General features: G+C 31.2%; 1 protein-coding gene across 1 annotated transcript; it reads right to left on the minus strand.

The window, feature by feature from the left end:
• Nucleotides 1-1,573: 1,573 nt before the first annotated feature.
• Nucleotides 1,574-12,747, minus strand: LOC106667005 (G2/mitotic-specific cyclin-B3). Its single transcript, XM_014394590.2, has 10 exons — nucleotides 12,489-12,747; nucleotides 8,187-8,378; nucleotides 7,886-8,056; nucleotides 7,264-7,598; nucleotides 6,858-7,014; nucleotides 6,546-6,776; nucleotides 3,129-3,284; nucleotides 2,892-3,066; nucleotides 2,718-2,820; nucleotides 1,574-2,648 (listed from the first exon to the last, which is right to left on the minus strand). Exons 2-10 carry the CDS (start codon nucleotides 8,364-8,366, stop codon nucleotides 2,591-2,593), a joined length of 1,566 nt encoding a protein of 521 aa, XP_014250076.1. The 5' UTR covers nucleotides 8,367-8,378; nucleotides 12,489-12,747; the 3' UTR covers nucleotides 1,574-2,590.
• Nucleotides 12,748-15,857: the final 3,110 nt, after the last annotated feature.

Genomic DNA, 15,857 nt, shown 5'->3' on the forward strand with positions numbered 1-15,857 from the left:
AGATTAAAAATTGTTTGTAAATGGTAGTTCCATATGGAAGCACAACCAGTGACAGAGAGTGAGAGGGAGTTGAGTAAGAGAGAGAGAGAGAGAGGGAGAGAGAGAGAGAGTGTGTGTGTAAGAGGAGGGAAAGAGGGAATAAAAAGAATCAAAATAAATTTCACTTAGAATTGTTTGAAAATAACCGAATATCTCAAAATTTTCCATTGCACGGCGCTCTCAATAGACTACCCCTTCATGACTGTTCGGTCGTGCAGGTTTAGCATTGCGATGTGCCGTATTGGCGATTAATAAATCAAGTTTATTTTGGTTCTTTCTCTTTCTCCCTTTCTTGCTCTCACCTTCTCTCTCTTTCTCCCCAACTCTCTCATATTTTTTAAGTATCGTTTTTATTTACTTTGAGGAGTAGTCTCAATCACCACTCTACTTCGAGTTTTTGTTAACCCTGTTAAAACATTAATAAAACTTATTAACATGTAAATTCAATAATTTTGTCGGATCTGCGTTGAAATACTGGCATAACCCATGGGTTTTTTTAATAGAGATTATGTAGAAGATATTGCAAGGTGGTTTGACTCTCCTCGAAGGGAGAAAATATGGAACTATCGTAAAATTTTCTCTTAGCACGGCGCTTGCAATAGACTACCATTTCATGGTTGTTCGGTCGTGCAGGCTTAACATTGTGATGCGCCGTTTTGACGAATACAATGACAAGTTTATTTTGATTCTTTCTCTTTCCTCCTCTCATGCCTTCTAGTTTTAAAGCATGATTTTATTTACTTTAAGCAGCAAACTCAATGACCAGTCTATTTGAATTTTGTTAACCTTTTTTTTATTATCAATAAAACTAGTCCGTATTCAATAATTGTCAGGACATTGGTGGGCACAATCGTTCAGGCATTGACATGATGCTCATCCCTGTAAGGTAAAGGTCCCAGGTTCAAATTCAGCAGCCCTGCATTCGAACCCAACATACAAATTGCCTTTTTTTAAAAACACCGGCACCCCAAGGGTAGACTTGACCCTGTTGCCAACCCTCATAAATCATAATGTCTCTGTTCTGGGTTTGAATTACCCATGACTTTTTAATTGAGATGTGGAAGGAATTGCAGTGGTCTGACATACCCATAGTTGGGCATTAATCCGTCTTGTATGACAAGAGCTACTATAATTCTGTGTCTATCTGAGCATTATTAGTGCATTAATTCAATTAATTCGTTTATTTTTAGTATTTTATTGTCTGCAATTTCTGCATAGGTCAATCTAAAATGCTTAAATATACAATGTGCCTAAACGTCCCAAATATTTAATTTAAAAAATAGCAAACATTCATCCATGCAATATTCGAACTTCTACACCTAAATAATTACAGGATGCAATGTAACAGCCCAATCATTTTCCAATGCCAGCTCCAGTCCAAGCGTTGATTTTTGGGACTTAAATACCCTGTTTATACTATCAATGGTCATATTTAGAACACTAGGATTAAAAAGAAGTAATAAGCAGAACAAATTCAACAAATGTATACAATATTTTTTATTTATAAAAATATATACATTCCAATCTCTAGTTGTATTAGAAAATATGTTGGAAAAGACCCTGGAGTACTTTCAACTTAATGCAAAAGGCTGTACAATAATTGATGAAGCATGCACAAACATTTGAAAATAAAAAATAAAAAGTTAAGTACTTGTTCAAGATTTATCCGAGTGGCGCTAAATGTTCTTTATTTATTCCATAATCGCTCTAAAATATCCATCACTTGGCACTGTGGCATTTCAAAATGTTTGAAAATAAAGAGCCTCAATGCAAACAGTGAAAACTTGTACGGATCCGAATTTGTGACATAAATAATAAAACATTAACACTACCAGTAGTGTAGCCGAGGATAACTTACATGTTAGATCTAAAGGTAGACAAATTCATAAACATTTTGATCAATTTATAATGCAAATGTTAATTTTACTTTTATTCATGCTGCAAACAATGTGATACAAAAGTCAAAGTTGAATACAATATTTGGATTAGAGTTATTTATTACAACAACTTATTATTTATTGCTTGGTGAGAAAATTATTTAATAATTTCACCAATTAAAAATATTGGAATTTATTTTTTTTTAAACACATTAAAAGTTATGAAAAAGTTAGATAAATATAATTTAAATCTTGAATAACAAGTATGATAAATAAGTTAAAAGGTAATCCACAAAAGCTCAAACAAAACAAAACTAATACACTTGTGCATAACTTTACATCCCTAAACATTTAAATTGCATTATAATCTGACAGTGTTCATACGACAAAATCTGGATTAGAAGACACGAGGTAAAAACATTTTATTAAGATAATAAAATACTAATTGAATTTTATGTACAATTGATAATTTATGTTTTGTTTAAAAAATGACCTGTTATTCTAGATTGACACAGTAATGTTATGTACTTAAATCACCAAGGAATAATTTTAAAATATTGTTTCACCAATAAAATATAAAAATAATCACAAGGGCGAGTTTTTTCTGATGATCCAGATCAAGTAATATTGGCACATATATAACTGGTTATTACATTACTATTTAAGAAAATTCATTATACGACATCATCAAAAGTATCGACCAATGGGATTTTTGCTACTTCAAAAAACAACCTGAAACAAAAACATTGCATTATTTTACTGTTTTCAATTAAACAATTAGTTTTGTCTACAAGCCCTTACTTGTGCGAATATTTATTCTTAATAGTCATCAGGTTTGCTGCATCTTTTTTAAGATAAGAGTTGAACATTTGACAAATATGAACAAAGTCAGACGTTTTATAACCTGTAAAAGAGAAGACAATGCACAATGTCGTAAAAAGTTTGTTGGTTAACGGAACAAAACCACAAGCAGACCTGAATAGTATTCTAAAGTTGAAGTCCATTGGCCTTCTTTTGCCATTAACAGTGCCATGTAAAGAGCAGCAGCGGCCATCTTAGAATCAGCAAATCTCACCGAGTTATAATCCATAAGATTATATTCAAGTATAAAACGAGCAAGGGTTAGGATCTTCATACCAATTTTGGCGCACTGAAAATTCCAGTCACAAGAATTACATTTACAATATAAAAGAAAAATTATTACAAACTGACCCTGGCGTATCTTCTGAGGAATCTGTAAGAAAGGGGGATTCCAAGTTGAAAGTCGATGGTAGTCAGTAATTTAAATTCCATGTTTGTTAATTCTTTATTTGTATATAATCCATCACAGACATAGAGAAAATCTTCAACTGAAGGAGGAAATCGTTCCTGCAATAGAAACATGATAAATACGATGCACTATGTAATTATTAAAGACCGAATTCCCGAGCAATCCTTTTATTTTCTAACTTCAAATGCAATTAAACCAAGGCAGAAATTGAAATCATAGAAGGACGTTCTTTTGACACTGTTTTTATTTTGCACGAAATTGCATTTTTTAATGTTTTCCTGCACAAAATTACATTTTTTATTTTTTGGTAATTATTTTTTTATGTAAACTTGTAAATAACATTAAACTTTTAACAGTACCGAGTGAACAAATTCAGGGTAAAAATCTTTTCTTTTTTCTAATGCACTTTGTTTTGCTAAGTTTTGAAGTCTTAATGCTTATGATTTTTGAAAAAATTGTTTTCTATTTCCCGTTTTTATGCAAAGACGGTTGAGAAGAAAAATTAGTGACACGAGCGCTAATCCAACCCACGATCTTCGGCTCAATTCGCTGGTGTTCTAACCTAACCACTTGAGCTATCGTGACATTGATCTCCCGAGACACCAACTTCTCCTCTCAACCTGCTATTATTAATAATTCCCTTTTACCACCAATATTCAAACCTCACAGCATCATTTAATTGCATTAGGACATATAATTAGCAATGGGAATTTTTGATGTAAAGGGGAAATACAAATACAGTCAACGACTTGTTAATTCCTCAGCAGATCAGTTTGGTAAATTGAAAAAATTCTGTGTATTTCAATGCACTCGGTCATTCGAAATATTTTTCATAACAGAGGGAGAAAGAACGTGTTATAAATTGAAATAGAGTCACTTCTCTTCTTTATTGTTAGAACTTTTAGTTTGTAATATTCCTCAAATTGACACTAATTTTTCTTCTTAACCGTCTTTGCATAAAAATGGGAAAACTATTAACAATAAACAAATATTTAATTAAATAATTAAAATTGTTTTCTGTTAAACTTCTGCTCTGTCTTATCAGTGAGTATTTTCTCACTTCTCAGTCTTTCTCTGGCCCAATAATGTCTACAACTGAAAAACGACAACAATTGTTTTTTGTGCAATTACAACGCATGCTGTAAAAATATGTTCATAACACCCATTAACAAGTTTAGATGTAGAGCAAGACTGTTCTTTTGAAAAACATTCCGGATGATAGTAGGTATAAGTTGACAGAAAAACTTAGTTATGTGGTGGAAAGTTCATTAATTCATTTTTTGGTACTTAATTATTATTAATTTTATTTACTGCTTATTCTCGACCCCCCCCCCATGTGATTTATTTTGTGAAGTATCATTTCGTTGAAGCCACACAGCACTGCCGACATTGAGACATTTCAGGGTTCCATTATATTGGGATTTATTTATCTATTCATAGACATCATTCTGATCTGTAGACCTGTTAATTTTCAAATTGAGCACTCATAGTGCTCAAAATTGTAAATCCTTTACACTAAACGAAGTGCAAAAAATCTAATTTAATATTTTTTAAATTATTATATTTTTTGCTCAAAATTTTCAAAAACCTCTTTTGAGCTCTTCTGGTGATCAAAATTACAAATCCTTTACTCCAAACCTTGCACAAAAAATCTAGTTTAATTTTTTACAAATTTATCATATTATTTGTCAAAATTTTCAAAAAAAAATTCAGCCCTTCTGGTACTCAAAATTGCAAATCCTGTACACCAAATGCTGTACAAAAAATATAGTTTAATTTTTGTTTACTTTATAATATTTTTTGGTCAAAATTTTCAAAAAAAATTCTTCAGCCCTTCTGGTGCACAAAATTGCAAATCCTTTACACTAAATGATGTGCAAAAGATCTAGTTTATTTTTTTTTTAATTTACTTCATTTTTTGGTCAAAATTTTCAACAAAAAAATTGAGCCCTTCCAGTGTTCAAAATTGCAAATCCTTTACACCAAATGGTGTACAAAAAAGCTAGTTTAATTTTTGTTTACTTTATAATATTTTTTGGACAAAATTTTCAAAAAAAATTCTTCAACCCTTCTGGTGCTCAAAATTGCAATCCTTTACACTAAATGATGTGCAAAAAATCTAGTTTATTTTTTTTTAATTTACTTCATTTTTTGGTCAAAATTTTCAAAAAAAATTCTTCAGCCCTTCTAGTGTTCAAAATTGCAAATCCTTTATACCAAATGGTGTACAAAAATCTATTTAATTTTTGTTTACTTTATATTTTTTGGTCAAAATTTAAAAAAAAAATCAGCCTTTCTGGTGCTCAAAATTGCAAATCCTTTACACCAAACGATGTGCAAAAAAAATCTAGTTTATTTTTTTTTTAATTTACTTGTTTTTTTGGTCAAAATTTTCAACAAAAAAATTGAGCCTTTCTGGTGCTCTAAATTGCCAATTCTTTACACCAAACAATGCACATCTAGTTTAATTAAAAAATAAATTTATGGACAAAAATTTAAAAAAAATTATTACATCCAGTGCTCAAAATTATAAATCCTTTACACAATCAACGTACAAAAATCTTGCTTAATAAAATAAAAACTTGAGGGGACCACGGTTAGCATAGCAGTCTTCCCCCCCCCCCAACAGTATAGGTTCAATTCCCAGCATCGCCTCTGGCTCTTTTTTTTCACAATACCCTTCCCTCCTTAATACGCATACACATAATATAGTCTCCTTGGCCAATATGCCATAAAATAAATAAATTTTTAGAATATTAACATTTTTGGTGAAAATTTTAAAACAATTTTTTTGATCGCTTATGACGCTCAAAATTGCAAATCTTTTACACCAAACAAAGGTGCAAAAAATCTAGTTAATAAAAAATACTTTTTTTTTTATTGTTGTCACCGCATGTTCTCCAACTACACCAAAAATTCCGGGAAAAAGTGTAGTTTATTAAAAACAAAATTAATAAAAAAACATATTTTAACACCAAAATTGATTGACCCCCCCTGTTAGATAATAATTTATTTTCTTATGTAAATAAAGTTTTTAATAAGTTAAATGGGAATTTATATCTTTATATAGATTTTTTGCACGTTTTGAAATTTATGAAAATGTCAATTTTTTATTGCTCATTTTGAAGATTTTACTGTACAAAAATCCATTCTTTACTGATTGTAAATACATTTCTTATATTTGAAAAGAACAATTCCTCTTTGCTTTTTATACAGAAAATTTATTTATTAGAAAAAAATACGTAATATTAATTACAAATTAAATTTAAAAACAAGCATTTTTACAGCAATAGGAATTATTTATTTAAAAAATACCCAGTTTTTATATTTAAATTATGTCAAATATCGCTATCACTTACATCATACTTTGAAGCGATTAAAAGCCCAGTACAAGCCACTAGTTGTAGATTTTCCTTTCTAATAATCTCTTTTGATAAATAAAGGTCGACCAATTTCATCGCCAAATACAATGTTTCATGGTTCAATTCGTAGTTTTCTTGTACTTCAACCATCCAATCAACAAGAAGTGCACGCATGTTGACGTTAAGGTCTTTTTGACGAGGCATGTAATCACTGATTTCAAAGTCTTTCTAAAAACAGACAAAAAAATTGTACAGTTAATTATTTATTTTTGACTCACAATCAGTATAAAATTAGACTTCTAAACCAACCTCTCTCGATTTAAGGTAGTTGAATATATCCATGGCATAAGTAGCAACACTAGAGGGATCGCCAATTTGCTCCTTGTCAAAGTCGACAACATTAACGGGCGGTTTGATTTCCTTCTTATTCTTTTGTTTTCTACCTTTTTTCACGTTATCATCTAAACTGTAAATCAAATTAAAGATTTAAACACAAAATCAAGTTTAAAAGGACGATTTAGATTCTTTTAATGTCAGTTAATTCTTGTATATCTAAACCACTAAGAATTATCTTAATATCATGGATTTTATTTAAATTAAAACATAAAAAAATGTTTGGGCAGATTATTGATGTTTTTATTAATTTTCACAGCAAATTATAATTTTTTTTAAATATTTAACTAACAAAAATTGAAAAATAAAACAAAATCCTTACTTCAAATCCTCTAAAGCTGAAACATAAAGACTACTATCTGTAGTTTTTTCTAATTCTGCGCTTTTCCTTGCCAAGGATCGCCTTGTCACTACTCCATAAGAAGGTGATAATTCAACTTGTTTTTTGACCTGAGGCTTTAACACATTATATTTGTCAACCTGTGCTGTTGGTTTTTTAAGAACTGTCACAGACTCTTCTTTAGTCTTGACATCTTTGACAAAATTATGACTCCCTAAGGGTTTTCTGTTTATTCCTTTATCAGAAACTTTGCTAGGCACAGTGGATAACTTTTTGACAGGTTGTTTTGCTTTTGTGACATTCTCTTTGCTAAACCTCTATCAGAAAAAAAAAAAAAAAAAAGAAATTATATTAATACTGATATAAATTATCTTTACATATTTTAAAAATGTTGAACATGCAAGGAAATTCAACCTAATTATATAACAACAGAAATAAATATTAAAGAATTAACTTCTGTACTTTAAATGAAAATTAAAATTTGCGTTGATATGATGAATGTTTAATTGAATACAATTTGAATATGGAGTTCAAAAATTCTTTGTAAAATAAATTAATCTGTATTTCAACCAATTAATCAGACTATAAAAAAACTCAAACTTACCACAGGAATTAATGATTGCTCATTCTTGTTTAGACAATTTGATGTATGATCGACATCATTTATATCTTGCAAAACTGTTTTTTTGGCCAAAGTTTTTGTTATCTTTGAAAGCATGACTGTTTTTTCAAACACCGACTTCACTCTCGGAACAGCAGAGTTTTCTTTTCCCGTCTAAAAAGAAATTTTCCGTTTTGTTATATACCATGGAACATTTGTTAAGGTTGTGTTTTGTGTCAAAACTCAAAAACACTAAATTTAAGTTAAAAACGTTTAAAAGTAATATATGTTTCAAATTATTTACCTCTCCCAAAGTAGCCCTCTTCACAGTTAATCGCTTCAAAGGTGATTCTTCCGCTTTCCTTTTTGAAAATGATTCCTTTTTCACTACCGTACCGTTGTGACTTCTTGTTTTAATTCCAATCTTCAAGTTCGACCCATTAGGCAAAACCACAGGTTTTGTAGCGATTTTGGAAGGAGCCATTTTTATTCCAATCTAAAAAATTTGTTATAAAAAAATGTGTTAGCTTTGACCTATTTTCATTTCAATCTAGAAATTTTTTTTTCCAAAAATGTGTTAGCTTTGACGTGAATTATGATTAACTTTTAATAAGAAAAAACAATACCAAAATATATCTGGTTTATTTTTTTTTTTTTTTTTTTTTTTTTTTTTTTTTTTTTTTTTTTTTTTTTGTCAATAAGATTGTTTTTAAACACTCTGTCACTCACTTTTTAAACACAACAAATTAAATAAGCACAAATTTAATTCATCGCTGACTACATTTAAATTGTACGAAATAAAAAATTGCTACCGTTAATTAGGGATTAGAAATGTAAATTGTTTATCCTGCCATTTTCAGCACTGCTTATTTGATTTGTAATTTAAGGATTGCTGTATTAATCAAATAGTTTAAAAATATATATATATTTATATAAATCGAGCATTGCTTTAACATGAAATGTTTATGTCAGCGAGTCGCTGATTGAAATAAAAAACATTGACTGTATACCAAATTTTATTTTAACATAAAAAAGACACTGAATGATTGACTTTTATTTCAACTACTAATTGATGATGATGTTTAATATTGGCCTATGATATGGCCTACTTAACAAGAACCCGAATAGTAAGCGAGATTAGTCCAAATTTATCAGAAATTAATCGATAAATTTCACATATCGACAAATCCTGCAGATTTTTGAAATGAATATTTCTTAGCAAGTATTAACTCCAAAATTCAAGGACCAAAGGCAGAAATAAGGGGTTGAAAACAGCCAATGCATCGCTCAATGCGAATTGACTACAGATTACTCTCCCAACGGTCGTGTCTCTTTCGTGTTTCACCACCAAACTTACATCATGAAAAAATGGAAGGTTCAAAACCCAAACAAGCCAATATATCATCTAAATGGACAAGCAGTTACCATTGCAATATTCTTTACAAGGTGATGAAAAGTTTGTTGTGAACAAGACATTCAAAAGAATCCCTTCAGAAGCAATTTTTTTATCTGCAGCTAGCACTTTACTTAGCCAGTTGATGATCCTAATAAAAATTTGGGTGCTAAGAGATTCAAAACCAAACTCAATTTTTATATAATGATCAGGAGTATTGCAAAGCAGATGGAAGCTATAATACCTGGTTTGCAATTTGTTCAGTAGCAGAATAGTAGTAGAATTTACCCATACAGCTGAAAGGTATTTCCAAGTAAATGAATTTACATACTGCAAAGGCTGTGACTCAAAATAAAAAGTTCTTAACTTCTTACTGTTGGTGGGAAATTCGGTTTTCTAGGTCTTATTAACATTTACAGACAATTTATTAGTAGAGCAGTATCAGATAATACTTTAAGCTCTGAGAATCCCTATAGGAGTCAGCCAGAAACTACATAATCAGGAAAGAGCAGGCATACAAGGTTAGCAATTTCATCCAATCTAACACCACCATATTCCGATTTTCAAAGAAACGGATGAAATCCGATATAAACAGAGAAAAATTAAGGTCAACAGAGATTCTCCCTGAAGCACCTCTTTCATTACAGAAATGCTATCTTCTAATTAGTCATTCAGCTTAAGGTTGAAGCTAGCCAAGTTATATTTTTAAGTATACGTATAATCGTGACACCAATCCTCAATGAATGTAAAATTAGTTAAGTGCATATGCCAAATGTTCTCTCATCTCTTAAAATAAGTCTAGCTTATACTAAAGTTTCTCACTAGCCAGTTTCTTAAGTATAAGTCCCACTTTTAATTGGAAGGTTATTTCATAGTAATTTCATAATTTTTCCTGTTTTTACAATGGTTTCTGAATGCTAAGACAGAAGAGATATTGATTTTCAAAAATTGGGGCTTATATTGGGTTGGTGCAAAAATAATGAAGGTTTAGAAAAGGCAGTCTAAATATTTTAATTTTTATAAAATAAAGAAAAATTTTTCAAAATATTTTTTGTTACAATCTATAAATCATTGCCCATGCATAATAAGTACATAACTTTTATTTTGCTGACATAAAAACGTTTATTTCGACTCACAATAAAGTCTTGGATATTATTTTCAGCTTCACCACGTTCTCTAAAATTTTATCCCTCGCGAAGTGATCAAAAAGAAGTCGGGTGAATATGGAGGGTGCGGTAAGCTTTCATAACCTAAGTGCTTAAGTTTCCGCAGGGTTGGCATTGCGACATTTAGCCTGGCGATATCGTGAAGAAGAATCAGCACCGTACGGTTTACCAATCCTGGACAAAAGCATTGCAGTTTCCCATGAATTTTGTCAGTTTCTTGGCAATATTTGTATGCTGTGATAGTGGCACCACATAATACAGAAAATTATAGTGAATAGTAGTACACCACCAGTCACTATAACCTTTTTTGGGTGCAGATTTGGTTTAGCGAAGTGTTGTGGTGCTTCGTCCTTGACCGACCACTGACACGCCTCCTGTGATTCGATCAAGAATGGATCATTTTCATAGTGTAACAGGACAGACGCGCAAATTTCAAAGCGTTGATTTCTTTACGCTTCGGTACCCACTTGTCATGCATCTTTACCAATTTGCTCCAGATGGCGAACAAAGGTTGAGTGGTCAACACTAATCTCTTCCGCAATTTCCTGCGTTTTCTTATGCGGATTTTCTTCAACCAACGTTTTGACTTAGTCGTCAACCAAAGAGGAAGAAAATTTCAAAAGGTTGTAGGTTGATATGGGGAGTTGGTGTCCGAGATGATCGAAGTCACGATAGCTCAAGTGGTAGAGCAGCGGCGTATTTACCCGAAGGTCGTGCGTTCGAATCCTGCTCGTGACACCAACTTTTTCATCTCAACCAAGATCTTACATAAAAAGTCCAATTAATTGAAAGAAGTAATGTGTAGAGATTAGTGACCGTTAATCGATAGTTATTCAGATATCGTGAGATGCGGTCGGGTGTGATGTAGGTTTCAGAAAAACATTTTCTTTATCGTGCCAACAAGACAAACACTTTGAGCCCTGAAGATGATCTCAATAAAAGATCAAAACGTTGCCACGATAAAGAAAATGTTTTTCTGAAACCTACATCACATCCGATCGCATCTCACGATATCTGAATAACTATGAAATAAGTAATTCGTTCAATTAGACCTCTAAATATAAATGGATAAACAAAAATGTTTCGTATAAAAGATAACAGTTAAAAGTATTTACTTTAATATATAAAGCAGATTTGAGGATTTAGCTTTTTTTACATGACAAGCACCTGCAAAAATAAAACAAATTTTCAAAACCTGCATTAACTTTGCACCAACTCAACATAAGTCCTCACTTTTGGTTGGACGGTTTATTCACCTTTACATAATAATTTCATTATTTTTCCTATTTAGTTTACAATGGCATCTGAATGGTAAAATAGAAGAAATATCTATTTTAAAAACTGGGGGCTTATACTGAAGAAAACCCGGTTTGCTTCTATTTCATTGAAGATGTTCAGAGTCCAGAGTGGATCTGATGTTGTAGTGGTGACTGGCTCAGCTCAATAGTTTAAATCAGCATTTATTTAGTTGACTAGATAATCATGGTGTAACACATCCAAGGGAAAGAGGAAGAAAATATGCTGATTTGTGAAATTAAAAATTGGCGGCGCATGTTTTCATGAAATATTACATTGACTTTATTAAATTGTTACAGTTAAAATGATTTAATGGGGTTTGAACGGATTTTGAAGAGAATAAAAAAACACTAGGCATGATACGGCGTGTTCGTCTTATGTTATGCACCTTATGCCCGCGGTGGGAGTCAAATCGGATAATACCTGGAAAATCCGTTACAACTTAAAACCCTGCATTCCCGGAAGGGGACAAAATATCAATTGTAATTTTTTTTTTTTAATTTAAATGTTAAATCTTACATAAATTTTGAAAACAAACTATCCACGATTAAATTTCCAAGTGGAGATGTTATCGTTTCTATACAGAACATGAAATTACCAGCGAGAACATGAATCCCGATCCAACAGGTAACGATATTAAAACGGGGAGTTATGTTCCGAATCTTTTTTTTTTCAGTCTACAAATCACCCAGTTCTCGGGCTTTAAAGTAAATAAGTTTAAAGTGGTGGCGAAGTAGCCGTTGGGACTTACCCGTGCTTAGCCTGGCTCCAAGGTTCGAATCCAAAATTCTGTGAGACAATCGACGTCCACAGATCAACTCCGGTCGAAAGTCATTTACGGAGAAAAGGGCTGGAGAGGAGAGCGGGCTGCAGGCGGTTTATCCTCAGTGATCCTCTGACTTCGGCTTTACGGAAACTAATTCTTCAACGCATCGACGAATCGGGCCTGACTGTTCGTCTGAAAGACCGTTAAAAATCGTTCTGTTAAACCTGGATGGCCGACGATCCGATTGGACGGATGTATGCGTAGCCCAATTGGCCTCAACCACACCGCGCACATGCGCACTCTGCTTGACGCCAATTTCAAATTTAATGCCAACACAAATTGGCCGAGCTTTTTGTTTTTGTCGGTCGTAGTGGATATAATATTCGTTCATTGTTAGTCGAGGAGTTTTTTTGTCGCTGTATTTCCCGACGTTACCGTTCTCTTGTAGCCGTTTTCAGAGATATTTATTTTAATCTGTCAAATTAAGTTTTTTTTTATTTGAAATTAACCAATTTTCCCACTATATTAACTCGTTTTAATTTAAAATTAAGACTTTTCTAACCAATTTGTTTTAATTAACCCTTTTCCCGTAAAATCAACTTTTTTAATTTAAAATTGACCCTTTTCGCATAAAATAAACATTTTTAATTTGAAATAAATACTTTTTGAAATTATGCTTTTCCAATCAAACAAGTCTTTTAAAAAAGTCACTATACTAATCCTTGCAATAACCTGGTTGCGTTGAAATCTAGACGCGACAGTTTCAGTCGCTTTTTTCTCTCTATTTAGATTCGACTTAAATTCGTACACCAATTCAAGATAGGTAGTGAAACTTGAATATTTACCTGGAATCATAGACGAAAACGAAAACACTTTGGTCTAAAAATAGAAAATAAAATAATATCCATTATAATGAACATTTTCGCTGACGGGGTTTTTGTTCGGCTCTTTATTGACGACCTCATATTTTTTCCAGAACTTTTGAAACATTGTCCTAAATAAAGGCAGTCAGTTAATTCCGGATATGGTTCAATTATCCACACTGGATTTTATTTGATTTTGGATAAAATCAAAGCTGAAAATCAAAAATAAAATTAATTTTGTTTAGCCAATTTTTGATAACTATATTTATTACACCATGTCTCAAAAAGGCAAAAACAACACTTGTTTATATCAGCGTTTCTCTCAATCGAAGCTTTTTTTAAAATTAGGATTAGACATTTATTGACGATACAAATATTATTTAAAATTTAGTCGTTACTGATCATTTTTGCCTACCTATACCTGTTCATTTCGATTTTTTTGTTACATTTTTACGTAAGGTTTTGGTTGATATGAAAAAGAAAAAAAACTTTTTGCTAATTGCATTTTTTTTTGGGGGGGGGGTTCACGGTTAAGTTAGCGTGTCTCGTTTTATTAAATACATAGCCTAATACATTTTTATGCTCCGATAAATTTACTTTTGTATAAATTAATAAGTCGTCCACAAATGACCAAATAAATTTAAATTTTTCTTCCCCGAAAAACTCATCAATGAGCGTAGATAAATATCCACTTCCTGCTCTCATGCCAAATGGAAGAAAATTATACTGGTATTTTCCAAATGGTACGACGAATGACGTTAATTCAGCGGTATTTGACAAAATGACTGATTTAAATCGATTATTGAAAAATAATTTGCTTCCCGTAAAAAGTCCCAAACAGAATTAATAGTTGGTAAAGGATAACCAACATATTTTATAATTTCATTAATTTTTTTGTAGTTAATCACCAATCGGTAGGATTTTTTTGTCAGGTTTCGGGACTAGAAAGGCAGATTGGAGCGTATGGGCTATAACTTTTAGAAATAACTCCCTTTTTTAAAAGATCATAAATGATTTGTTTCATAGTTTGTAGTTGTGGTGGGTTAAGAGGATAGGCAGGCGAATGAACAATCTTGTTTGATATCGTTTCCAAATTTATTTTCATTATTGTTTTTTGTGGATCTTTATCATAATTTTCATTCGTATTTAAGCCTTTATTATTGTAGTGTTCAAATTTTTCAAATTATTTGTAGGGAAGTTGTAATGTGGTAAAAAGGAATAGTGTTTTTTCTTATCGAATTCAAAATAGAATTGATCCTTAAAGGGTATAATTCCGATTTTTGTTTGTTTCATAAATGAATACGATAAGATACAAGGCACACGTCGATGACAAACGATTTCTTACACGAAAAACTTTTTATTTGAATTCTTATTTAATTTTTGTAAATGGCTCTAATTTGTTTCCGCAAATTGTAATTATAGTATTTTTTTAAATTAAAATCGCAATTTTTTATTTTAATGGACTGTATTATGCGTTTAAATAAAGATAAACTTATAGAATTAATTGTTACGCCAGAATCAAATATTTTTAACTTTAAATAATAACACTTTAAATCATCGAAATTTCAACCTAATCACAAAAAATAATAATAAAAAAAATTAAATAATAAAGAAATATTAACTGGGATTTGTTTTGTCCTACATATTTAATGTCGCAATCATTACAATTAAGTTGGTAAACTTCGCTTTTTGCCAATTGTCTACCTTATCTTTAGGTTTTGAGAGGATGTTTCTAAGTGAACACGTATTTCTATAAGCTATTCTAAAATCTTCTTGTTTAAGAATTTTACCTACGTTTTCTGATAGTTCACCAATGTATGGCAAGCAACGGAAACCTAATGATTCATTTATGGTGGGGTGGTTAAGTCCTATTGTTCTTTCTTGTATAGTTAAATTTTTTATTCTTTTAACTAGCAACCTATCAATAAATATTTCTTGATATCCATTGTTTTTTGCTAAGGTTTTAATAGTTTCTAATTCTTTTTTATAGTTAGCGGCAGCTTTTTGGATCTATGGGTGAGAAGAATCCGCTGGTATCTTAATGTCTGTAGTTGTGGGTTTTCTATATAAGACTATTTCAATTAGGTTGTTTAATATGGACAATTTTAGGTCTAAAAAGTTCAAACAACCGTCTTTATTAATTTCCAATGTAAAATTTATATTACGGTGTAGAGAATTAATTATTCGAAGGAATTCTTTGAGATCCTCTAATGTTCCCGACCATATGAGTAAAATATCGTCTACATAGCGTTTCCAAGAAAGAACAGATTTAATTAAATTGTTTGATTTGAAAAGATTTTTTCAAAATTATCCATGAATATTTAGGCATGAAAATGGTGATAACGGAGACCCCTATTGGTAACCCTGTTTTGTAATTTATCCAGGCCCTGAAGATGACCCGAATAAAGGTCGAAACGGCAAAAAATTAAATAGGTGTTTTTCTAAACTACTTCATTCTTGACTGCTCACTTCATCAAATTAGTCAATAAAA

This window comes from Cimex lectularius, unplaced genomic scaffold (genome assembly GCF_000648675.2).
Source record: "Cimex lectularius strain Harlan isolate CLEC.00 unplaced genomic scaffold, Clec_2.1 scaffold189, whole genome shotgun sequence".
NCBI lineage: Eukaryota > Metazoa > Arthropoda > Insecta > Hemiptera > Cimicidae > Cimex > Cimex lectularius.

Excerpts from the sequence above, each read along its gene's own strand:
- LOC106667005 (XM_014394590.2), bottom strand. The coding sequence starts at position 8,366 with ATGGCTCCTTCCAAAATCGCTACAAAACCTGTGGTTTTGCCTAATGGG. Across the intron at positions 2,821-2,891 it reads AACTTTAGAATACTATTCAG|GTTATAAAACGTCTGACTTT; the intron begins GTCTGCTTGTGG and ends TCTCTTTTACAG. Across the intron at positions 2,649-2,717 it reads AAGAATAAATATTCGCACAA|GTTGTTTTTTGAAGTAGCAA; the intron begins GTAAGGGCTTGT and ends TTTTTGTTTCAG.